At 47.0% G+C, this 25671-nt stretch overlaps 1 protein-coding gene and 1 long non-coding RNA gene across 6 annotated transcripts in view; one reads left to right on the forward strand and one right to left on the reverse strand.

Annotated features, from left to right (window-relative positions):
- Nucleotides 1–10061, reverse strand: part of LOC144294867 (uncharacterized) — a 41370-nt gene extending 31309 nt beyond the window's left edge. Inside the window, exon 1 of one of the 2 annotated variants that reach the window (XR_013362207.1) lies at nucleotides 9240–10061. This is a non-coding gene — a long non-coding RNA (uncharacterized LOC144294867). Of the gene's footprint in view, nucleotides 1–6828; nucleotides 7340–9239 lie in introns of those variants that run through there. The other variant, XR_013362206.1, reaches the window with a different exon arrangement.
- On the forward strand, nucleotides 4437–20185 carry PLEKHB1 (pleckstrin homology domain containing B1). Of its 4 annotated transcripts, none has more exons than XM_077866948.1 (8): nucleotides 4437–4515; nucleotides 6960–7035; nucleotides 8179–8331; nucleotides 8910–9012; nucleotides 10053–10092; nucleotides 13320–13424; nucleotides 18250–18346; nucleotides 18908–20185. In XM_077866948.1, exons 1-8 carry the CDS (start codon nucleotides 4498–4500, stop codon nucleotides 19042–19044), a joined length of 729 nt encoding a protein of 242 aa, XP_077723074.1. In that variant the 5' UTR covers nucleotides 4437–4497; the 3' UTR covers nucleotides 19045–20185. The 4 variants fall into 4 exon arrangements, with proteins under 4 accessions (XP_077723074.1, XP_077723077.1, XP_077723073.1 ...); XM_077866947.1 differs by lacking the exon at nucleotides 4437–4515 and adding an exon at nucleotides 5602–5758; XM_077866951.1 differs by lacking the exon at nucleotides 13320–13424 and having other exon boundaries at nucleotides 4442–4515.
- The last annotated feature ends 5486 nt before the right edge of the window (nucleotides 20186–25671 follow it).

Below are 25671 nucleotides of genomic sequence, written 5' to 3' on the forward strand. Positions count from 1 at the left end.
TCTTGGCTTGGCTCAGATCTCAGGGTCATAGGATTGAGTGTTGGGTCACCACAGAGTCTGCTTGAGATTCTCTCCTTTTCCCTCTGCTCCTCCCCTGCACTCTCTCTCTCTCTAAAATAAATAAATAGATCTTGTAAAACTGTCTTCAGGCTGCACAAACCTCCACTGAAAAAGTGCAGATCAAAATCTTCAGGGGAGAGGAAATGAAGTGACTGAGCTTTGTCAAGAGAAAGGAATTGAGTCTCTTGAGAAATTATCAGTCCAGGAAGATCATTACTTGGAGAAGAGAAGGAAAGTCCTGGGATCCCTGGGTGGCACAGCGGTTTGGCGCCTGCCTTTGGCCCAGGGCGCGATCCTGGAGACCCGGGATCGAATCCCACATCGGGCTCCCGGTGCATGGAGCCTGCTTCTCCCTCTGCCTGTGTCTCTGCCTCTCTCTCTCTCTCACTGTGTGCCTATCATAAATAAATAAAAATTAAAAAAAAAACTTAAAAAAAAAAAGGAAAGTCCTGAAGCAAATGACAAGATGAGCATGCAAACAAAGAGCTGAAGAACTTCAGAGTGCAAATCAAGGACCTTGAAGAAAATCTAGGAAGCATCATTTATCCTTCTCAAAACCGAATTATTTCCCTTGAACTAAAAGGTCAAGATCATTGGAGAAGAGCACAGGAGGCTGAAAGAAACCTTCCTAACTCAAGATGAGAAATTGCAAAGAGGAGACAAAGAACAATGGAAAAAGTAATTTAACTTGAGCTTCTAAATGATGATCTAGACGGAGCAGTTTTCAGGAAGCAATTGTACTGTCCTCCATCTCTGGGCATGGGGTGCTGTTTCTTTTGAGATAGAAGGGTCTCAGTGCCCCTCTTGTCAGACAAATCTGATGTTTCCAATAGATTCAAATGGGAAGTTCAGGACAAGAAGACATCTATTTCCTCTTTGTATTAATGAGTTCTCCAGAGAAACACAACCAGTAGGCTAACTATGCATATACATGAGTTATCTCAAGGAATTGGCTTATGTGACTGTGAGGGCTAGAAAGTCTGAAATCTTTAAGGCAGGCCAGCAGGCTGAAAACTCACAGGCAGGGGCTGAAATTATAGTCCACAGACTGACTACATATGCAGTCATCTTCCTTAGGAAAATCTAGGTTTTGCTCTTAAGGCCCTTCAATTAATTGGATGATTATGGAGAATAATCTCCTTTACTCAAAGTCAACTGATTATAGAGATCAACCACATCTACAAAATACCTCAGAGCAACACCTAGATTAGAGTTTGATTGAATAACTGGGTACTATAGCCTAGACAGGTTGACACAAAACTAACTCCCTCTGCTCCACGAAGCCTGAATGAACCCTCCTGCCCCCTTCTCCCCAGATGGATTTCCACCAAGAAGTTGTGCTCCTTATCCTCCCTCATGGGCTGGATTTTTCTCTGGGCACTCCCACCCAGGAAATGGAAGAATGTCACCTTCTCGGTTCATTGAGCCTCCACATAACCCTTCTACTCAAACTCCTGAAACACAGGAAGGACCTTACACCATTTTACTTAATTTTTCTTCAAAATTATTTTTGAATTATCTACTATTTTTTATTTTAAAAAACTTTTTACAACCCCCAAATTTTAAAAATGGACAAAAGATTAGAAACAACATTTCTCCAAAGAAGATGTACAAATGGCTAATAAGCACAGAAAAAGATGCTCAGCATCATTGGCCATTAAAGAAATGCATGTCAAAACCACAAGATAACACATTTCACCTACTTAGGACAGCTATTATCAAAAAGATGGACAATAACAAGGTTGGTGAGGATGTAGAAAATTTGGAACTCTCATAAGCTGTTGATGGGACTGTAAAATGTGCAGCCACTTTAGAAAATAGTTTGACAGATCCACAAAATGTTAAACATAGAGTTACCATATGACCCAGCAATATCACACCCAAGAGAAATAAAAACACATATCCCCACAAAAATTCTCATACAAATGTTCCCAGCAGCATTATTCATAACAGCTAAAAGTGGAAACCACTCAAATGTGCATCAACTTATGGATAAATATGGTATATCCATACAATGGAATATTATTTGTCAATGATAGGGAATTAAGTACTGATTCATGCTATAACATTGATTAATCTTGAAAACATCATATTAAGTGAAAGAAGATCATTACAAAAGGCCACATATCTCATGATTCCATTTATAGGAAAAGACCAGAAGAAGCAAATCCATAAAGACCAGGTACATAGCAGTTGTTGCCAGGGGTTGGGAGGGAAAGGGGGTTGAGACTCACCGCTAAAGGGTACAGTCAGTTAAGCAACCAACTCTTGGTTTCAATTAAATTCATGATCTCTGGATTGTGAGATCAAGTCCTGCACTGTCTTGGGCTCACTGCCAAGTCTGCTTGAATTTCTTTCTCCCCTTCTCCCTCTGCCCCTTCTGCTCATGCTCTCTCTGTCTCTCTCTCTCCCTCCCCTCTCAAATAAATAAATAAATATTTAAAAATAAAAGACTGAATTATATGGTATGTAGGTCATAGATTATTATTTAAAAACCTTTTACGGAGTGCCTAGGTGGCTCAGTCAGCTAAGCATTTGCCTTCAGCTCAGGGTCCTGGGATTGAGCCTTGTGTCAGCCTCCCTGTTCAGCAGGGAGCCTGCTTCTCTCTCTGCCCCTCCCTCCTGCTCTGTTCTCTCTCACTCTCTCTCTCTCAAATAAATAAAATCCTAAAAAAAAAAAACAAAAAAACACACACACACACACAAATTTTACACAACTGATTTTTACTTTTGCTCAAATTGCACCTTAATATAAATTTCAGAATTTTAAACTAGAGGTAGCACTCTATTCTCATTATATTATACTCTCTAGGAAATACAAGTAGCAAATTTTAATTCGATGAGCCAGTCCACTATTCTCTAAACAAAAATTGTATGAGCTGTTTATCCACTAAAGACTTTTAAAATAGCAAAATACTTTTTTTTACCTCTGCCAATGGTTCTATGCATAACTGTTAAAAGAGAAACCTGAAAGTTACTTGTTAGCTTGTTGGTCTTAATATATTTTAGTTGATCAAATAAACAACCTCTCAAAGCCAAGACTTTGGGAGCCAGGATTCCTGCTATGCTTTCAATATCTCTCATCAGTAGACCTACACTCTTTCCAATGGTCTACACAACTCTGGAAATTAAAAAAGACAATCTCAGCAGTAATAGTCATGGATTCAGGCTCTACAAACTCCCAGGAATTATATGCAAAATATATGTGTGTGCATTTTTTCCCCTGGGCAGAGTCTATACCCTTTATCAGCTTCTCAAAAGGGTCATTGACCAACATTTTAGAGACACATGACAGATGGGGCTGCATTTAGATTCTGCAATGGTATCTGTGGTTTTAGTTTACCATGCACCATTCCCTTTTTTCTTGAGGCAGTACCCTCTCTTTTGGAGGGTGGTGGGGAGTCCTCCTTCTGAATTCCACAGTGCTGCAGGAGAATCTTCCCTTTTCATCTAGTTGCTAAATCCAGAGAATGTAATCTAGGAGCTGTCTGCACTGTCCCGCCCCCCCCCCCCCCCCCACTCCTCTATGCACACCAAACAGCCCTTCACAGAGAGGAGCCAGGAGAAATGGGGAGAGAGGCAGGATCCAGGTCCAGATTTCCAGATTTCCTGAGGCCAGCTACACTATTTCCTTCTTTCCTTCCTTCCTCCCTTCCTTCCCTCCTTCCCTCCCTCCCTCCCTCCCTCCCTTCCTTCCTTCCTTCCTTCCTCTCCTTCCTTCTCTTCCTTCCTCTCCTTACGTTCTTTCTGTCTTCCCTCCCTTCCTCCCTTGCACTATGAAGCGCAAATTTTAGCCAGGAGAAGGCAGAGGTAGGACATTCCAGGGACAGAAAGGCACAGGGTCTGAAACAGAGTGGTTTGGGAGAGCTGGTTCCTGGGGCTGCACCGAGATGGTGAGCTCAGCCGCTAATAGGATTGGCCCTGGCGAATCCCCCAGCAAGGCACGCACTGCACGAAGGGGCGAAGAGCCGGGGTGACTCTAAGGTCAGGATTACAGAAACCCAGAAGTGAGAGGGGAGCTTAAAGAGCCAGGCGGTGCAGCCGGGACTGGGGTGACTGCACTGTCCAGCCAGGCGCGGGGGGGGGGGGGGGGGGGGGGGGAGCAGGTTTAGCCCCGCCCCGACCGGGGGAGGAGGACTGGCCCTGCCCCGCACTCCGGGAATCCTAGATGTATGAGGCCAAGACCCCCTCCGAATCATGGGTGGTTTGTTAGCCAGTGAACTGAATGAAGGGCAGTGGCAGGGATCGGTCGGGAAGGTTAGGGACTGACTAGAGAGAGAGGACGATTTTTCTGGACTCTGTGTGCCTCCTCTTTGCCTCCCCCTTCCGGCTCCCACTTGGTAGCATCTTCCTGATCCCCTTATCTCTTAAGGCGCTCGAGGTTATGCCCCCCTGCAGGAGCCTTCTGGGAAATGCTGCCCTAGCCGTCCAGGAATCATGAGTCCTGCAGCCCCGGTAAGGAACAGGTCTCTGGGACAGGAAGAAGGGCCCAGAGCAGGGTGGGTGCCCCTCTCAAATAGGGTTTGGGGCCTAGAACCCCTCAAGCCCCAACAGTCCCTGTTCTCCGAATGACATCCTGGGTCTGCTCTTAGGTAGGGGTTTGTGGGTTTGGCCTATTCAAGGAAATGATCCTGGAGAGGCAGACCCAGGTGGTAGATACAGAAATGGCCTCCTTTTTCCAGTTGGGCCTCCTCTAATCATTTTAGACTATGCCCTAGGGAGAACTTTTCAACCCACAAATCAGACCACCTAACTCTTGAAACTCCCACCCCTAAGCTTCGGCCACTATATCATAATGGCAAACAAGTCTTGAGCCCATCATTCAAAGCTTCATGTTATGTCTTGCAAACCTTGCAGCTTCATCCTCTACCACTCCCCATGCCCTCCTCCCCCCTGTACTCTATTTTCTAAACACACTGAAATACTGGACACTCTTTTGAACTTCCTGATCAGGGCTCATATGATTCTCTTAGCTCTCCCCTGGGAAACTCCTCCTCATCCCTCAAGAACCTTTTTTAGCCTCCTGGGGAGGTCTTCCTGAACTTCTTGAGCAAAGTGAAACCCTTCTCTTCCATCGTTAAATCATCCCCTGTACTCATAATCATACCCCCATACTAAATGTAAATTGTATTTACATTTAGTCTCCCCTACCAGACTGGAAGCTGGGGAAGGAAGGAGGAAAGGCCTTGTGGGATGCATCTTTGTGCCCTCCACTAGTGCATCCAGTACAGTGCCAGGCACAGAGTATTGAGAGAATATGACAGAATTAGGAGGCTGGCTTCTCCTTTTAACCTTACTTTTTCTTAGAGAGTGAGTTAATGATTCTTAGGAAATGTATTTCATAATAAATGAGTGCACAAATGTCTTGGCAAAATAGAATTGCAGATGCAGTCTCTCGCCTGTGCTCCAGGTCAGCACAAGGTTACCGGGAGAGGCCTTGCACCGCCCAGCTCTGGGGCTGCAGACTACAAGTCCCAGGGTGTCTCGCATGCGCGCATCTCTCCCCGCCCATCCCCTCCCTGGAGGCGGGGCGGGGCCAAGGGGCGGGGCCCAGGGGCAGCCAGGCCCAGGGCGCCGCCTGGGGATAGAAATGCCCCAGGCGTTCTGGAACGCACAAAGCGCAGGCGCAGCAGGTTGGGTAGCAGAAGCATCAAGTAGCGGCCGTTTTGGCAGCAGCATCCGCAAGAAGTGTAGACAGGTGGGTGCATCCAGGGGAGGCTGGAGAGGGCGTTTGCACCTGACCCTCTCGTCTGACCAGTGTTAGGACTTGGAGAGGGGAGGGAGAAGCGGGAGAAGCAGGGACAAAGTCAGGCCTTCCAGCTCAGGTGTGCCAGCCCTTGCTACGCAGTAACAGGTGTGAGCAGGTGGGGGAAGGGCAGAGGCACCTGCTCCCAAGGAAGTCGGCCTCGGGAACAGGGGGAACCTGGATTCCAGGTTCACATACATGGACAAGTCATTCGCTGTCCCTCAGTTTATCCATCTGTAAAACAGGAGGAAAGACTCTACCCATCTAAGAGAGTTACAGTGGGGACAAGGTGGAGTAGTCTAGTATGTGCAGCGATTTCTGAACTCTGCTGCACATTAGAATCACCTGGGATCTTTGAAGACTATCAGCGCTTGCCTCCCGGCCCCAGACTTTCTGATTTCATTGTTATGGGGTATGACCTGGGTATCGAAAGTTTTAAAAGCTCCTACTGGTGTAATGATTAGAAACTGAGACTGCTGGGTGTGAATGCTGGTTCCCCTGCTTACTAATCAGGGGGATCTGCACAAGTGATTGAGCTTCTCTATTCCTGTTTTCTGGTAATAACAAGGATTTTTGTGAGACTTCAATGATATAATATAAGCACTGAGAAACACCTGGCACATAATGCTTAGTCAATCAGAACTTCTTTTGAACTATTATCTTACATACTTTGTAAACGCTTCAGGTGAAGTTCAAATGGGAGGGAGGCATTTCTTATCATGAAAGTCCCTCATTCATTGCCATGATTTTAATATTCTGTGCTGCCAGCATTTCAAAATTCCAGGGTTTCCAACATTATACGTATTCCTCATCCCAGTCTCTACCTGCCTCAGAGACACACTTTCACAGATCTAGAAATGAAAGCCAGGGAGAAGGGACATGGTCAAGGTTATGGAGCTGAGATTGGAATCCAGGCTCCTGATCCCCACTCCCACACCCGCACAGTGGGTGGCTGCCCCACAAGAACAGTGTTCCTATTATCTTCCTGGAGCAGAGAAGGAGAAGGAGATTAGCAGGCTTACCCTTGTTTATGAGCACTCCCTTAAATGTTTCCTCGGTGGCTCCCCCAGGGAGGACAGAGCTGGGGCTGCTGTCTGGGGAGCTGCCCTGGAGTTGATGATGAGGCCTGTGTGTCCTATGGCTCCTCTCCTAGGTTCCACCTGACCCCATCCTGGAAAGTCCTTTTGAAGAGATGGCCCTGGTGAGGGGCGGCTGGCTGTGGAGACAGAGTGAGTGACCCTGGGCCAAATCCTTGTCTGTCCCTTGTCCAGGGACAGGAGTGAGGGGAAGTGGGCTTGTCAGGTGTGCCCCAGTGAACCATCCTCCCAAGAAATAAGACCCTCTTTATCCTCTCCTCCTCTTTGTCATACTCTTCCTGCTGCTTGGAATGTCCTTCCTATTCCTGACTGCTTGGTAAATGTCCCCTTTTGTGAGGAATCTTCTCTGACTTTTCCTCTGACCATCCACCCTCCAGCCTCTGCTGTAGCACCAAGCTGGGTTAGAGGCTTCCCACACTGTTTCCAATGCTTCATACAAACCTCTGTCAGAGCATTGCCCACCCCCCCATAACTGCCTTTCCCTATAAGTCTTCCCATACTGACCCCAGACTATGAGCTGCTCAAGAGCAGGGGCTGGGTTTGATGCTTTGCATATCCACAGCACCCTAGCCCAGGGCTGGCCACAGAACAAGGCTTAGAATAATATGAAAACACCTCTGTGCTTTGGATTCTGGGAAGCCCCAAGAAGTTCCCTTATGTCTTTGCCCTTTCTGTTCAAATTTTCAATTGTAAAAACGTCTAAAGTTAGGGATCAGGCTTCCAGACCCACCTCTGACCAGAATCGTGATCTGAACAAGAGTTGTCCCCGTTTAGGAGCTCCCCGATGACCCAGGACCCATTCTCAGTTCGTTCAGTTCAGCAAACACTGAGACAGGCCCAGCTGGGTGCCAGGTCCAGTATGGGGAGCTGTGGACACCCCCCACCCCCAGTCTAGTAGAAGAGACAGACACTAAACAAAAGACTGTCACACAAGTCAGCCATAAGAGATAAGAAAGAGGCTCAGGGTGGGGAGAGGTCTCTGTCCTTGAAGAAACCTGGGGCTTGGCCTTGGAAGCCCTTAAGGAAGGAATCTGGTCATTCATTTACCATTCAACACATTTATGGGATGTCTGCTATGTGTTAGGCCCAATGGGAGGCATTGGGTGAGCAAGACAGAAAGAAGCCCTGCCATCATTTCAGGAGGTAGGTAGACAAGAAAGGGGTGGTCATAACACTGGGGGGTGGGGGTAAGGGATTCTGGGAGCCTGTCTAGGGCTCCTGCCTCTTAGCAGGCTCCACTATCAGCCTACCTAGCAAATGTGGAATATTGCACAGGCTCCATCCTCCGCCGCTGGAAGCGGAACTGGTTCGCCCTGTGGCTGGATGGGACCCTGGGCTACTACCATGATGAGACTGCACAGGATGAGGAGGATCGCGTGCTCATCCAGTTCAACGTCCGCGACATAAAGATTGGCCAAGAGTGCCGTGGTGAGAAGCCCTTTTACCTCTGGCATTGTGAAAGTGGCCATGGCCCTCCCACTGTGTCTGTCTGATAACACCTGTATTAGGCTCTTTGCAGCTTCAGAGGGCTTCCATAGACATTGCTTCTGGGTCTCTACAACCCCAACTCCCGGGGGTGTGAATTAAGAAATGAGTTCCTACCCTGTGTTGGGCCTGGGTCCTATGCTGGGATCACAGAGGTGAGTCAGACACAGTTCCTGCCCTCTAGGTGCCAGGAATTAGATAAAGATGAAAAGAAATATGGAGGATCAAAGAGGTTTAGTAACTGGCCCAGAGTCACACAGCAAAATGTCCTCAGCCAAGACTCAGGCCCCAGTTATAACAGGGTAAATGACAGATGTCTCAAACTAGGGCAGTAGGCAAGTAGAAAGGTTGAAAGGCTCTCAAGAGTAAAGCAGAATCCCCCTCCCAAAAAATGTGTGGGATCAGAGGACATTGGCAATGACCAACAAACAGGACCCAGAGGTCAGTTCCTATTCTTGTTTCTGATTTGCTGGGGGACCTGGGACCTGTGCTTTGTGGAAACCCCATGTGTCTGCCTCTAGATGTGCAGCCCCCAGAGGGCCGGAGCCGAGATGGCCTGTTGACTGTGAACCTCCGGGAGGGCTCCCGCCTACACTTGTGTGCAGAGACCAAGGATGATGCCATGTGAGTTCTCCAGAAGAGGATAGGGCGGGATCTTGGGGAATGTAGCAGATGCCTCCTCCTCACTGGGCCTTCTGATTCCCAAAGGGTAGGAACGGGGAACAAAGATGAGTTAGCAGGGTGGAGGCTGGGCAGACTTGAATGGCTCTTGGTGGTTGGTATGGTACCCAGGAAACTCCTCACATAGAATGTGATGGAACTCGGGACTGTTGAGGAAGGAGGGTGCCTACCTGCCTCAGGTGTGTGGTCCTTGATCATGCAGAGTCTTTAGCCAGCTTTGAGATGAGCCCTCACTTGGGAGTGATACAAAGGAAGAGACAGCTCTGTGACATCCATAAAGGACTGTCCTTCCCACTGCCTTCTGGGAAGATGCCTTAGTGGGTGACCTTCATTGAGGCATAGACTCTGACCCGCCTACCAGAGGCAGCCCACTATGTTGCAGGGACACCCCAGTGTCAGATGCAGATCTCCACTGCGAGACTGGGTGTGCCTGCTTCCTCAAATTCTTTCCCTTCCTACCCTCTGGCTGAGGGTCGGTCGGCCTTTGCATTGTAGGAGAGTGAAAGAGATGGGGTGTGTGGGAGTGGGGAAGCTGAGCTCTGGGCAGACAAAGCACAGAGCCGCCTTGTCCACCCCAGCCAGGTGCCATGGCAACCAACAAAGGCCTGATTGTCCGGTGTCCACTGGGCCTTCGCGGGGCTCTGGGGTCAGTGCCGGGGAACTGTGTTTGTAGGTTTGGGGGTGTGGAGGTGAGCTGCAGCTAGAGAACCAGCCCAGGCATGCCAGAATCTGAAGGCCCCTAAGAGACCACCCAAGCCCAGCTGTCTATTGTCTTGACAGGGAAACTGTTTGAAAGAGGGTGAGACTGTGGGCTAAGAATGAATTAGGAGGCTCTAGCTCAAGTGAGGCTCTGTCCATGTGACTGAGGTGGGGGACGGTTCACCTTTGTCTACCTAACGAGCCTGGCTTGAGAAGGAAAGTCTAACATGGAGAGGCCTAATCTCCCACCTCCCTCCTCATGGTTTGGCGGGTTTGCTTTGCAGAGCATGGAAGACGGCACTGCTGGAGGCGAACTCCACCCCGGTGAGCCCCCATGCTCTCTCCTCTTCTCCCCCCACCCCTTCCTGCCATGGAATCATGGGTGACTCAGACTCGGTCTCCACCTGACAGGAGTTCTCAATTCCTATATATGTGAGTGGATAGGCTTCTGTGGACTCAGATGTGCTGAGTCCCAGGTAGAAAAGGACAGAACACAGATAACTGGTGCTTAGAGGAAAGACAGAAAGAAGGAGGCGGCATGTGAGCTGGGGGAAAGGAACTACCTTTTATTGAGCAGCTATTATATGCCAGGCATGACACAGGTACAGTTCAGGCTGCTCCTTACAGCAGTCCTGTGAGGTTGAGATTATTGTTCCCTCTCTGCAGATAGTTAAGATTGAGCTTCATTCATTCACACAACAAATATTTACTGAGTTCCTACTATGTGCCAGGTACCAGGCCAAACGGCAGGGATCAGAGGTGAACTAAGTAAGGAGGGGTAGGCCTGGCCTTCCTGGACTCAGCCTCATGGGCAGCCAGATGTGAGGCAACTAATCATACAGTTCATGGTTCTATTGCAATCGTGGTAACTGCTCTGACAGGGATGTGCAATGTGCATTCAACAAGTGACCACCTGGGTGGCCTGATCCTGGTGGGAGTTTGGACAAGGCTAAAAATGAGACCCGAAGGATAAACAGAAATGGACAGGGTGAGAGGGGTGTGGTGCAGTGAAGGGAATAGCATGTGCAAAGGCCCTGAGAGAGGTTAAGACTTTGGCAAGTTCAAGAACAGAATGAAGGCTGGGGCAGCTGGAGCTCAGAGAGCGAGAGCAGGGAGAAGGAGGGTTGGCAGGGCCAGGCATTATGGGCTATGTTAAGAATGTTGGTTTCTGGTAAGAACACCAAGAAGTCATTGAAGGCTTTCAAGCAGTTCATCTGATGATGAACAGATCAGAGATTTTTACTTGTATTTTTTAAATTTTAATTTAATTTAATTTTTAAAAATATTTTATTTATTCATGAGAGAGAGAGAGAGAGAGAGGCAGAGACACAGGCAGAGGGAAGTCCCTGCATGGAGCCCGACGTGGGACTCCATCCTAGGTCTCCAAGATCATGCCCTAGGCTGAAGGCGGCACTAAACCACTGGGCCACCTGGGCTGCCCAGATTTGTATTTTTAAAAAGACAGCCTGGCTATTAGGTAGCGACTAGACTGCAGAGCGTAAGAGGAGATGCCAGGAGACCAGTTAGAAGGCTGGGACAGAGTCTTAGTGACTAGCTGGAGGTCTGGACCAAGGCCTTGCTGATGGCCTACGCTGATAAGAATAAGACATATTTAGGAGGTAGAGTCAATGGAGCTTAGTGATTTTTTTTTTAATCTTTTTAAAAAAAAATTTTGTATTATTTATTTATGATAGTCATACAGAGAGAGAGAGAGGCAGAGACACAGGCAGAGGGAGAAGCAGGCTCCATGCACCGGGAGCCTGACGTGGGACTCGATCCCGGGTCTCCAGGATCACGCCCTGGGCCAAAGGCAGGCGCCAAACCGCTGCGCCACCCAGGGATCCCAGAGCTTAGTGATTGATGAAGGTGTGGGTTTGAGTAGCTGCCCAAAGCCCGCAGCTCAAGGGTGGCCCAGCTTGGCCCATCTGCCTGACTCCACATTCTGTGCTTGCTCCTTCTGTCTGTGGTATGGTGGAGCCCAATGTCATCTAGAGAGAAGTCTACTGGGCAGTAGCAGAGAAGACCAGATTGCATCTAGAACCCCTCTTGGGCATGTACCTGCTGAGGGCTGGGCATTGTGTTCTGTATCTACCATTGGTTATATCATTTAATCTTCCCACAGCGTTGGTAGGGTTGGTACTTTTAGTTCCATTTTACAGATAGGGAAGCTGGAGTTCAGAGGGGAGGTAACTTATCTGAAACCTAGTCTTAAGTCGGTGGAAGAACCTGTACTGGAACCTAGGTCAGTGATATTTGGAGGGAAGGGCATTAGCTGCAGAAAGAACTACATGAGCAGAGGTAGGGAAGTGAGATGTGCACACGTACGTGTGTGTGTGTGTGTGTGTGTGTAAGGGCCCGGAGTCTGGCCTGGCTGGAGGATAACACATGGAAGGAAAGAAATGGGAGAGATGACCTCTGAGGAGTGTTGTGGGGAGCAATAAAGGGCATGAAGCAGGAAGGTCTGTGGCCAGACTTTGGGGAGCAGACTCAGGCTTCTGGGTGGAGGCTGGATTAGAGTGAGGAGGCTGGAGCAGCAGTCAGCAGGGTGGAGGCACCCCTGTTGGCTAACTTGGGTCTGAGCTGCAAATCTCCCATACGCAGGGCCAATCTGTCCCACCCGAAAGAGGCGGAAGGAGGTGAGGGCTGACCGTTCTGCACTCTTGACTCTATGAAGCTGCCTTGTCTTTTCTCTGCCTGTGCACCTTCCCAGTGCTCTGCTCACATCTCTCTGCTCTGATCCTCTCTCCACCTCCTAGTACCCCCCTTCACACACACCCCTCTGGTCCCAGCGCTTGCTCTAGTGGAATGTTTGTGTTCTTTGTACCAGTGTCTGCCTGGCTCTGAGTGTTCACGCCTGTGTTTGTGCCTCCTCTCTGTCCTGTGCCTATGTAGGAGTGACCTGCACTTTGTCCCTCCATGTCCTGCAGATTTATACCCCCGTCTGGATGGAGGCTATTCCAGGGAACACAGAGCCAGGGACACAGCCAGGGGCAAGGCTGGGAGGCCAGTGAAGGGGGCAGGTGGGTGGGAGGGCAGATCAGAATTGTTCTGTCCTCCCTGGAGACCAGGAGCCTCAGCAGTCTAAAACAGGTGAAGGCAGGCTAATTCTGGAGAGACACAACTGACCCTTCTCTGTGTGACTTAGGCCAAGTAACTACCCTGAGCCTCCCTCCATTACCATGCGCTGAGGAGGAAGGAGAGACAACTCTTACTTTTTCCCACAGCCAGCTGGCAGAGGGCTCTGGTAGGGCCTGTTATTTTTTTTTTTTTTAAGATTTTATTTATTTATTCATGAGAGACACATAGAGAGAGGCAGAGACACAGGCAGAGGGAGAAGCAGGCTCCCGGCGGGGAGCACGATGCGGGATACTTGATCCCAGGATCCCAGGATCCCAGGATCATGACCTGAGCCAAAGGTAGACATTCAACCACTGAGCCACCCAGGTGTCCCAGATTTGGTAGGGCCTGTTAAAAGCTCTAAGTTTCTCCAGATGTAGAGGGCCTCTGACACCTCCTCCCTCCCTCTTCTTGGGTTTCTGTGGCTTGAGCAGGCCCCAGCTGGAGCCACCGTCCCTCCCAGGAGCCGCCGAGTTTGCCCCAAGGTCAGGTGTGTGACCCGCTCATGGAGCCCCTGTAAGGTTGAGAGGCGGATCTGGGTAAGTGCTGGCTCAGCCCTCCTTGCCTCCATTCGACCACGAGGATGTGCCTCCAAAACTGGGCCCGGTCATATCCCTTCCCTGCTCACAAACATCCCATGGCTCCCTAACACCCACAGGGCACCAACCACAGCACCATTTTCAAGGGCCTCAGGGTCTGGCCTGGGCCAATCTCATCTACCACATCCTCTCATCTCCTGTGCTCTAGCTACTCTGTTTCCTATGTTCCCAACTGTGCCAGACTTCTCCCCTCTTTCTAGGCTTTGCATGTGCCATTCTCTCTGTTGTGAAAACTCTTAGTTTTCTTTTTCACCTGACAAACAGATGCTTAGCCTCTGAGAACCACTTCAAAGGCTGCTTGCTACCTTCTCAGGGAAGACTTCCCAGACCTCCCTTCACAGCCTGCTGCACTAATGCTTAGTATTGTCTTATTAGGCCTGGTTTCAAGACCCTTTATTTCAGTCTCTATTCTCCCATTAGACCTGCAACTTCTTCCAAGGTAAAGACCAGGTCTGATCAGCTCTGCCCCTAGCGTGCCTAGCACAGTGCTGGGTATACAGCAGGCACTCAATGAAAGCTCAGTGACAGGGACAGTCTATTTTGACCCTCCTTATTCCTGGTGCATGGAGCTAGGGCACAAGTGAGCCTCAGGCAGTGTTCACCAAATGAGCGAATGAGTGAATGACTAAAGGGAGGAAGGAGGAGTGAAAACCCTCTTTTAATGGCATCATTACCTCATATCGTAATGTAATTTAGTCCATATCTGTCTCCCTTCCCCCATCCCAGAATATCTGGAATCTCTAGAAAGCAGGATTGGGGGATGAATTCTCTCTGTCCTCAGTATTCAGCAGGGCATGGGGTGGGTACAGTGGAGGCTTGTCCTAGAGTGCCTATCTTCTTTTTTAATTTTAATTTTTAATTTTTAAAAAGGAGAGAGAGTGTGCATGAGTGAGGGGGAGGGACAGAAGGAGAGAGAGAAGCAGACTCCCTCCTGAGCAGGGAGCCCAACATGGATTTGATCCCAGGACCCCAGGATCGTGACCTGAGCTGCAGGCAGATGCTTAACCCACTGAGTCACCCAGGTGCCTCAAGTATTTGTCCTTTTTTTTTCTTTTAATGTTTTTAAAGAATTTATTTATTCATGAGAGACACAGAGCTCAAGGCAGATGCTCAACCGCTGAGCCACCCAGGTGTCCCTGCTTGTCCTTTATAGCCGTGAACTCCTTTTCTGGCACATTAGTGCTTAATGTGACAGTGCCTTAGATTTACATCAGGACTTTAAAAAAAAAAAAACCCAAACATTCAGATCCTATCTCTGGATGCTTTAATTCTGTAGGTCTGGAGTAGGGCCTTGGAAATCTGTGGTTAAAAAAACGTATTCAGGTGATTCTGATGTGCAGAACCACTGAACCCAGAAATGCCAGGCCCACCTGGGATGCATAGATGTGGCTCAGCTGGATTCTCATTGTGCCTTAGGAATGAGCATTGTAGGAAAGACTGTTCCCATTTATAGATGTGAAAACTGAGGCTCTGAGAGGCTATATAACTTGACTAGGTCACTTGACTCATCAGTGGCAGGACTAGGACTTCTATCCCAGCATTCTGAGACATCCCCCCTGCCCAAAGGAGGATATGAGTTTGTTTAAAGTGAGGATGCCTAAAAATCAGATTTAAAATCTGTAAACCGGGCAGCCCCGGTGGCGCAGCGGTTTAGCGCCGCCTGCAGCCCAGGTGTGATCCTGGAGACCCTGGATGGAGTCCCACATCAGGCTCTCTGTATGATGCCTGCTTCTCCCTCTGCCTGTGTCTCTGCCTCTCTCTCTGTCTCTATGAATAAATAAATAAAATCTTTAAAAAAAAGATTAAAAAAAATTTGTAAACCTGAGGATCCCTGGGTGGCTCAGCGGTTTAGCACCTGCCTTTGGCCCAGGGCGCGATTCTGGAGTCCTGGGATCGAGTCCCACGTCGGGCTCCCGGCATGGAGCCTGCTTCTCCCTCTGCCTGTGACACACTCTGCCTCTCTCTCTCTCTCTCTCACTCTATGTCTATCATAAATAAATAAATAATTCTTAAAAAAAAAATCTGTAAACCTAAGTAACAACAGCTTTTCTGAGGGAAGGGATCTATTCATGTGTGACCTCCTGATTGACTGACCCTGTACTTGCAAAAGGGGCTGGGCTTTTAGAGGATCAGGGACCAAGCCCTTAGTTAGGTTCTCCCCATGGGGTCTCTGTGGGATCCCCTGACCCGTTGCCAGGTAACTCACATGAGTTTACCTCTGGGCCTCCCAAACCTGGAGGGTAGAAACAAGTGCCACAAGGGACATGAGGTGGTGTTTTCCACTCTCTCTAAGGCCTGACAGGGCCACAGGCTCACTATGCAGCTGCTGGGCAGGTATAGGCTCTACACCTCAAGTTCTCTACAAATCAAATTTGGGATCTGAGTGCTTGGCTTTCTCTTGGTCCTCCTAGGCATAGAGTTCAGATCTTGGCTCTAACTGGGTAAGAGAAAGCAGAAAGCCCTGTTGGATCACCTTTAGGGAAGAGCATAATGAGGAAAGTCACTTGAGATTAAGCATTGCTTGTCATCGTCCCTTACTTGAGGCTGGATTTAGAGCTGGGTGACCTTGGTTCCCATCTGGCTCTGTACTTGACTCACTGGAGATAAATTCAATCCACTAGTCACCTATCATATCCCAATGAGGCCTGAGTAGACTCCCCCCTTCATGGGGTGGGGGTCTCCAAGTCTGAAGAGAGAGATACACACTCCTAGGGATACAAACAATGACACTGTAGAGTGATTGGTGCTATGATAAGGAGACTCTAAGGGCTATGGGACCCCAAATGGGACCTTCACAGAACCTGAAGTTTGGGGAGGGTGATACTTGGGTTCAGTCTGAAAGATAAGTTAGGTAGTTGGATGAAAAATGCAGAGAAAGGCAACCCCATCAAAGAGAAATGGCATGGAGATTTGAAATCACAAGGTGTGCATGGAGAACTCCCCTTTACAGCCAAACCTTTTTTTTTTTTTTTAACTTTATTTATTCATTTGAGAGAGAGAGAGAGCACGAGCGAGTACTCATGAGCAGGGGGAGCGGCAGAGGGAGAGGGACAAGGAGACCCCCCATTGAGCTAGGAGCCTGATGCTGAGCTCAATCCCAGGATCCCGAGATCATGACCTGAGCCTAAGGCAGATGCTTAACTGACTGAGCCACCCAGGTGCACCTATAGCCAAATTTCTTGAAAGAGATGTCATATGTTGATTCCACCCTTCACCAGTCAATCATTCTTCAACTCTCCAGAGCCTGGATTCCTACCCCAACCACTCCTCTGAAAAATGTTTTTTTCAAGGTCACCCACAACTTCCAAGTTACCAAAACCAATTGCTTATTCTCTTGGCACTGGTCAAAAAGATAGAACATATGTAGAAGTTAAAATCATGAGACCTGCCTGGTAGCTGATGTGATATGGAACACAAATGTGTTAAGACAAAGGTGCTAACCTGATGTCTTGGTTTGAGTGCATGGAATGGTGGCATTTAGAGAAAAGTATTTATAGAAAAGCAAGTTTGGGAGGTGGGTGATGAAATCACTTTGAGATAGGTGGGGTTTAAGACACCTGGACTTTTGAAGGGAGTTGGACCATTCAAGTGTGACACCCAGTGAGAGATGAAGAAGGGGCCAAGAGAGAAGATGATCCTGCCCCTTTTCCAGGCCTGCTCTCCAGGGGATAAAATGAAGGGCTTGGATTAGGAGCTTCCATTTAATTCACATATTTATTAGTTCTTGCTATTCATTAGGTCCTGGATGTAATCAGAGTCCTTGCTTATAAGTAGCTCACATTTGGGGTGCAGGCAGGAAAGGTCAGGAGGAGAGATAGGAACAAAAGATACAAGCAGAGTCCATAGAGAACTCAGAAAGAAAGGATTCTTTCTGAAACCAGGAGGGCTTCCTAGAGTGGGTGACTTGTGAATTAGGTTTTGAGGGGTTGATAAAAAATTTTTTTAAGGTTTTATTTATTTATTCATGAGAATACACACAGAGACAAGAGGCAGAGACATAGGCAGAGGGAGAAGCAGGCTCCATGCAGCGAGCCCAATGTGGGACTTGATCCCGGGACTCCAGGATCACACCCTGAGCAGAAGACAGATGCTAAACCGTTGAGCCACCTAAGCGTCCTGGGTTGATAAAATTCTAATGGAGAGACTGCATCCATCCCCACCAGAGAGAGCAATGATCATTCTCCGAGCCTCCGTCCCTAGCTCTGTGGTGATATGAGCATAATAATGTCTGCAGTAAGAATTAGAGGAAGTAACAAATATGAACACTTCCCCCAGGGCCTGGTAAATGTGGTTCATGATGGTTGCTCGATAATACTTTGGTTTCCATCCCTACCCTTCTTTCCTCCCCATCCTGTTTTTTCTTTTGGGCCTGGGGCTGGGCAATGTGCCCCATCTCATGACTAGGAGAGTAGAGAAATCCACTGGATTTCTCCAAATGGGACCAATGGAGAGCAGCTAGCAGCTATTAGACTGTGTTGGGAAGTTGGGAGCCATGGAGAATTTTTGATCAGGGAAGTGCTAGGGAGTCCAGGGCAGGAAAAATGGGATCCTGGGAGCTGGATGTTGGGGCTAAAGTTTCAGAGGACAAGAACCATGGACCGAGTACAGAGGCAGGGCCTCTTTCCCGGAGCTTGCTGGTTCTTGGGGAATCATTTCTAAACTTGGGGAAGTGGTTTTGTGGGCCTAGAAGGACCTAAGCCGGGTGTGTTGAGACCAAACCTGGGATAGAGAGTTCCCCGGCAGCTAACCCAGTGGGGCTCCCCAGGTACGCGTCTACAGCCCGTACCAGGACTACTATGAGGTGGTACCCCCCAACGCGCACGAAGCCACATATATCCGCAGCTACTACGGACCCTACGCAGGTAAGTCTCCCACCTGGTCCGCCCCCCTGCCCCAATCCAGCGCCAGGCCCTACTCTTGTAGTGACCATGGATTTTCCCAGGCGGGCCCCTCTGCTGGGCCCTCCCCATCCCGAGACTCGGAGTACCTCGGACCAGCGCCCCTCCACACTGTAGAGCGGCGCTCACCTCTCAACGCCCGCCCCTTCTCCCTGGCTGTCCCGTGATACCCGTTTCTGAGCTGGTGGCGACCCCTGGTGGCCAAAGGCGGGAACAGCCACCTCCTCCCGCCTGCAAGCCTGGCAATTAGGAACGCCCATCCTCTGGTGGGGCCTGGAGGTTCTTAAGAGATCCCCGGGTTTCCTCGCTGTTGCACCCTAGCCTCATAGCCCCAGAATGTCCGTAGCAGATTCAAGGCCTGTAAGCTCCGGGAAAAGAGCACGAGTCCTTCCTGCATCGAGGCCTCAGTTTCTCCAACTGAGGTGCAGGAAAGTGGGCTCTGCCTCTTGTCATGGGTTGAGCATGAGTCTCCAGGCGAAGATGTCTGTGCCCTTAAGTCCCCAGCCCACATGGCTCTCTCCACAGGCCCCGGTGTGACGCACGTGGTAGTGCGGGAGGATCCCTGCTACAGTGCTGGCGCTCCGCTGGCCATGGGCATGCTTGCCGGGGCTGCCACAGGCGCAGCACTAGGCTCGCTCATGTGGTCGCCCTGCTGGTTCTGAGCCCTGGGACTCGGAGTGTGGACCCTGCGCATAGACCAACAACAGGCCCCTGTTCTTACTTGACCTGACCCTCCACTAAGACCTGCCGTACTTTGGCTCCTTCTTCTCCATTAAACCCTTCTGGACTTGGATCATCCATCCCACTCCCTCACCCTCTAAGTTGGAAGAAGCTATCATCCCAGGCACAAACATAGCTCAAAATCCTTATATCTACTGCCAGACACCCCAGAATTTCATTATAGACATATATGGACACATTTCCCCCAAATACACAGGACACAGAAGACACAACTCATGTGACTTCAAGTTCCCAGGTGCTGGAGACACAGGAGTCAGGTTCTTTGTCCAGCAGCTGGAGAGTTATCAAGACAGAGTTATCCTCCATCCACATGAGGATAAAGAACAAAAAGAAAGTAGGCTAGGAGTAGGATTGTTGGCAAGAGTGCAGAACAGTGAATATCATGGCATGTCCAAGGAATTGAGTTCAGTTAGGCTGGGGTGGGGACTGGGATCAGATCATGATGGCCCTCCAGGCTAAAGAGCTTGCTGGGGAGATGTGAGCTTTTTGGAGGGAAGTTTCATGATTGTGCCTATAATGAATATAATGCCTCTTTTGTTAATACTGACACATACTCAAATCTAAAACCCATCCTTCCCACTACCAGCTTCCTGGGTCCCTTGTTTCTTCAGGGCTTAGATTTCCCCCATGTTAGGATGCCTGGGGCAGCAATTGAGCTAAACCTGGGGTCCCCTTGCTGGGGAGCAGATGAGCTCTATTTGGGACCTCCAGCCCTAGGATGGGTGCTTCCATCAAGCAATGCATTCCTGGTCCCCAAGAACTTGGGACCTCTGTCCATATCTGTGGTTGTCACCATCTCAGGCTTTGTCTCTTCCTTCACCCTGGGGGAGAGGCAGTGTTCACCTCTTGGGCCTGATCCACTAGGAAGCCCTACGTGTGCCTCCCTATCGAGTGGCCCAGCAGTCTCTCCATTTGGCTCCCTTCCAATTTCTTCTCCCATTCTGTCCTAATAGAAGTGCTAACATTCCTGCCCAGTAGCCAGAGTAGCCTGCTAAAATTCCCTTGTAGGTAGGGGCTCCAGTGACCCTGCTGCAGAGACTAATAAAGATGTGATTGGCTCTAGCGCTGGCTCTGGCTTTTTTGTCCTCCCCCTACCCCACAAGGGGCCTTGTCTCCCTGGGACAGCTCATATCAGTGATTCAGCACCTACTAGTGCCTTCTTTGGTGTAGTGAGAAGACTATGTGAGGGCAAGTAGAGCTGATGACAGCATGTTAACAGCAATTTGGGACAATTCACTTAACCTTTCTGGATCTTGCTTTCCCCACCCATAAGGCGATAGGTTGAAGGTGGCCATCCCTGAGGGCTCAAAAGGAAAGTCTATGTCAGGGTCTCTGTCATCTGATCTGATGGGTGATCCAGGCTGTGCCCTGTCTGCTGAGAGTCTGGTGGTGTAGAGGTCCTTTCTATTAGGTTCCCATCCTTCCAGAGTTGAATCAAGGAGTTAGTTTCATAGAAAGTAGGTGGCCAGGGCCTTTTGAGGCTGCAAATGACAGAAACCACCTGCTCAAACTGATTTAAGCCAAAGAAGGGAAAGCATTGGGTTATATAACTAGGAAGTCCAGAAACTAATGCAGGGATTCGGCGTTCCTTAGACTTTGTTTTCATCTTTATAGCCACAGCTGGCTCATTCAGAGGCTGCAGTGATATTCTGGGTTCAAGTCTAGCCAAGAGAGCTTTTCTTCCTCCAACAGTATGAATAAAAGTCCTGGGGCAGAAGGACATTAGCCAAAATTGGGTCCTGTGGTCATCCATGAGGCTATGGTAATCTGGAAAAGATCGTCTAAAAGAAGGCTTAGAACAGGGGTGGGTGGGGTAGGGGAGTTCCAAAGTAAGTTTAGGGCACAATTCCCAGAAGTAGGAAGAATAGATGAGAACTAAGTGGCAAAAAATTCAGGTGTTTGCCCCAGCCATATCCCCAGAGCCCACACCAATGATTTTGATGAGGTGAGGTAAGTGAGGGACATGGTACAGTGGGAGCTCTGAAGAGAGGTATCCCACTCTGCCAAGGAAACTGGAGAAAGCTCTGGGACAGGAACTAGAAATTTAGGATGAGCCTTGGAAGGATGAATAGGAATTTGTCAAGCAGAGAGGGGAGGGAGAGCTTTCCACACAGAAAGAACACATGGAAGAAATGGCATGAGCAATGGCCATAGAAGACCAAAGTCTTCACTCTGAAGTTCAGTCTGATGTCACAGCAGATTGCATGATGAAGAGGGATGGGAGATGAGGCCGTATTATAGAGAACCTTCCACAGCTGAGTTAAGGGCTCTTTTCTTTGTGCCTCTACAGCCTCAGGGCTTACCATTTATCATGGTCCTGACAAGACCCTGGTTCTTTCCACTCAACCCACTGAACAGGGCAAGAAAAAAATGGATGTTTCAGATACAGTTTGCTTCAAATCTTTCCCTAATAGGATTGCTGCATGATTTTTTAATCTTCCAGCTGTCCAGTAGACAACTATTAAATTATTCACACACACTTTAAGACAAATATTCTTAGAAAACAGTCTGACCTGGAGGTGGCTTACAGACCACATCTGGCTCATATATTCTTTTGTTTGGTTAGCACAGTGTTTTTAAGAATTTTTGAATTAAAATGTGATACTACATACCCACCTAAATGGCTAAAGGTGAAAGACAACATTAAGTACTGATGTGGAGCAAATAGAAATCTCACATGAGTGTAAACCAGTACAACTGCTTTGAAAACTAATCAGTAAAGAAAGACAAGTATTTGCATACCTCATAACCCATCAATTATACTCCTAGGGTACACCAAACAGAAATGTGTACATATATTTACCAAAAAAAAAAAAAAATAGGTAAAAAAGCATCATAAAAAGCAGAAAAAACTCAAATTTTAGAATAGGTGGATCTATGGTATATTTCACTAGCAAAATGGAATATTCAATGAGAATTACCCATATTATATGCAAAATTGGGAGTGAATTAAAAAATATAACAAGAGGAGTGAAGAAGAGGTGGGAAAATAGAATTATACCGTGGCAAGTTTTCTGTATTTTATGTGAAGTAGTACAATATTAAGTGCATGCTGATAAGTCAAAGACACACAGTGGAAGAAACAAGTGTTGGTGAGGATGTGGAGAAAAGAAATCCTCATGCACTGTTGGTGAGAATGCAAACTAGTGCAGCCTTTGTGGAAAATAGTATGGATTTAAAAATAGAACTACCTTATGATCTAGTAATCACATCACTGGCTATTTACTCAAAGAATACAAAAACACTAATTCAAAGGGATACACATACCCTATGTTTGTTGCAGCACTATTTACAGTATCCAAATTATGGAATCAACCAAGTGTCCATCAATATACAAATAGATATAGAAGATATGGCATACATCAACAATGGAATATTACTCAGCCATAAAAAGGAATGAAATCTTGCCATTTGCAACATGGATGGATCTAGAGAGTATAATGCTAAGTGAAATAAGTCAGAGAAAGACAACCATATGATTTCACTCATATGTGGAATTTTTATTTTATTTATTTATTCATGATAGACACAGAGAGAGAGTGGGAGGGGGGTGGTGCAGAGGGAGAAGCAGGCTAAATGGAGGGAGCCTGACGTGGGACTCAATCCCGGGACTCCAGGATCACATCCTGGGCCAAAGGCAGGCGGTTAAACTGCTGAGCCACCCAGGGATCCCCCATATGTGGAATTTAAGAAACAAAAAAGAGACAAAAAGACTCTTAACTATAGAGAACTGATGGTTATCAGAGATGAGGTGGATGGGGTGAAGGCAAGGGAAACAAAAATAAACTATTGGGACTACATCAAAATAAAAACTTCTGTACATCAAAGGCAACAATCAACAAAACCAAAAGACAATCCACTGAATGGGAGAAGATGTATGCAATGTAAATGTTATTTACATTTGCAATAAAGCATTAGTATCCAAAATACATAAAGGATATACACAACACCAAAACCCCCACATAATCCAGTTAAAAATGGGCAGAAGAAAGGAATGGATATTTCCCCAAAGACATGCAGATGGCCAACAGAAACATGAGAAAATTGGGGATGCCTGGGTGGTTGAGCGCCTGCCTCTGGCCCAGGGCGTGATCCTGGAGTCCCGGGATCGAGTCCCACATCGGGTTTCCTGCATGGAGCCTGCTTCTCTCTCTGCCTATGTCTCTGCCTCTCTCTCTCTCATGAATAAATAAATAAAATCTTAAAAAAAGATTTGAGAAAATGCTCAACCCTAATCATCAGGGAAATGCAAATTAAAACCATGATGAAATGTCACCTCATTCCGGTCAGAATGGCTAAAATCTGAAACACAAAAAACAAGTGTTGGTGATAATGTGGAGAAAAAGGAACCCTTGTGCCCTGTTGGTGGGAATGCAAACTGGTGCAGCCACTGTGGAAAATAAGGGGCTTCCTCAAAAAATTAAAAATAGAACTCTTCTATGATCCAGTAATCACACTACTGGCTATTTACCTGAAGAACACAATAACACTAAATCAAAGGGATACAGGTACCCCTATGTTTATTGCAGCATTATTTACAATAGCCAAATTATGGAGGTAGCCCAAGTGTCCATCAATTGATGAATGGATAAAGATGATGTGGTATATATACATAATGGAGTATCACTCAGCCATTAAAAAGAATCAAATCTTGCCATTTGCAACAACATGGATGATTCTAGAGTATAATGCTAAGTGAAATAAGTCAGTCAGAGGGGTACCTCGGTGGCTCAGTCAGTTAAGCATCTGACTCTTGGTTTCACCTTAAGTTGGGATCTTGAGGTTGTGGGATCAGGCCCGGTATTGGGCTCCATGCTGGGCACAGTCTGCTTGGAATTCTCTCTCTCTCTCTCTCCCTCCCTCTGCTCCTTCCCCCATTCTCTCGCTCTCAAATAAATAAACAAATAAATATTAAAAAAAGTCAGAGAAAGACAAATATCATAGGATTTCACTCAAATGTGGAATTTAAGAAACAAAACAAAGAAAAAAAGAGGTAAACGAGAAACAAACTCTTAACTATAAAGAACAAAGTGATGGTTACCAATGGGGAGGTGGGTGGGAGGATGGGTGAAATAGGTAAGGGGATTAATAGGGTACACCTATGTTGAGCACTGAGTAATGTACAGAATTGTTGAATCACTATATGGAACATTTAAGGAATTAACATCAATCCTTCTCAAACTTTTCTCAAAAAAAAAAAAAAATTAAGAAGAGGAAGCACTTCCTAATTCATTCCATGAGAGCAGCATTACACTGATACCAAAGCCAGGCAAAGACAGTACAAGAAAACCACAGCCACTATTGATTTTAAAATCTTCAAAAAATTACTAGCAAACTGAATCCAGCAGAATGTCGAGAATATACTATGACCAAGAAATATTTGTTTCTTAGATTGAAAGGATGGTTTTTATATATTAATGTATAACACATATTACATACGTAATATAATACATTAGTAGAATAAAGAAAAAACACATGATCTTCCCAATTGATACCGAAAAAGCATTTGACAAAATTCAACACCCTTTTATAACAAAAATAATAAACTAGAAATAGAACTTCCTTAACATGGCATGTATTATATTTAAAAATCCACAGCAAATATATTCAATGGTAAAAGACTCAAAGGTTTCCCTCTAGATCAGAAACAAGACAGAATGCTCACTTTTGTCATTTCTATTCAACATAGTACTTCCAGTATGGAAGTTGTACTCCCAGGAATTAGGCTAGAAAAAGAAGTAAAAGGCATCCAAATTGGAATGGAAGAAGTAAAATAATCTGTTTACAGATGACATGATCTCATACAGTTGACCCTGAACAACACAGGTTTGAACTGCATGGGTCTACTTATATGCAGAATTTTTTTTAAAGATTTTATTTATTTATTCATGAAAGACAGAGAGAGAGGTAGAGACACAGGCAGAAGGAGGAGAAGCAGGCTCCATGCAGGGAGCCTGATACGGGACTCGATCCTGGGACTCCAGGATCACGTCTTGTGCTGAAGGCAGATGCTCAACCACTGAGCCACCCAGGCATCCCAGAATTTTTTCAATAAATATAGTACAGTACTGTAAATGTATGTTCTCTTTCTTATGATTTTCTTAATATTTTTTCTTTAGCTTACTTTATTGTAGGAATACAATATATAATACAAATAACATACAAAATATGTTGTTTGTTTTTAATATTGTATGGCTTCTAGGCAACAATATTAAGTTTTGGGGGACTCAAAAGTTATATGCATATTTGTTTTAATTCCAGGATAGTTAATATACAGTATTACATTGGTTTCAGGTGTACAATATAGTGATTCAACAATTCCATACACCACCCAGTGCTCACCACCACAGGGCATTCCTTAATCCCCATCACTTGTTTCAGCCAAGTCCCCAACCACCTCCCCTCTGTAAACATGAGATTGTTCTCTATAGTTAAGCCTAGTTTTGTTTTGTTTCTTAAATTCCACATGAGTGAAATCATATGGTGTCTTTCTCTGACTTATTTCACTTAGCATTTTATTTTCTAGCTCCTTCCATATTGTTGCAGAT

This window comes from Canis aureus, chromosome 23 (assembly GCF_053574225.1).
Source record: "Canis aureus isolate CA01 chromosome 23, VMU_Caureus_v.1.0, whole genome shotgun sequence".
NCBI lineage: Eukaryota > Metazoa > Chordata > Mammalia > Carnivora > Canidae > Canis > Canis aureus.

What these genes read in the sequence shown, in the direction of transcription:
- PLEKHB1 (XM_077866947.1), top strand. Translation starts at nt 5,651, where the DNA reads ATGCCCCAGGCGTTCTGGAACGCACAAAGCGCAGGCGCAGCAGGTTGG. An exon ending in AGGTTGAGAGGCGGATCTGG is followed by an intron (nt 13,425 to 18,249) that starts GTAAGTGCTGGC and finishes GGGGCTCCCCAG; the next exon opens with GTACGCGTCTACAGCCCGTA. An exon ending in CTACTACGGACCCTACGCAG is followed by an intron (nt 18,347 to 18,907) that starts GTAAGTCTCCCA and finishes CTCTCTCCACAG; the next exon opens with GCCCCGGTGTGACGCACGTG.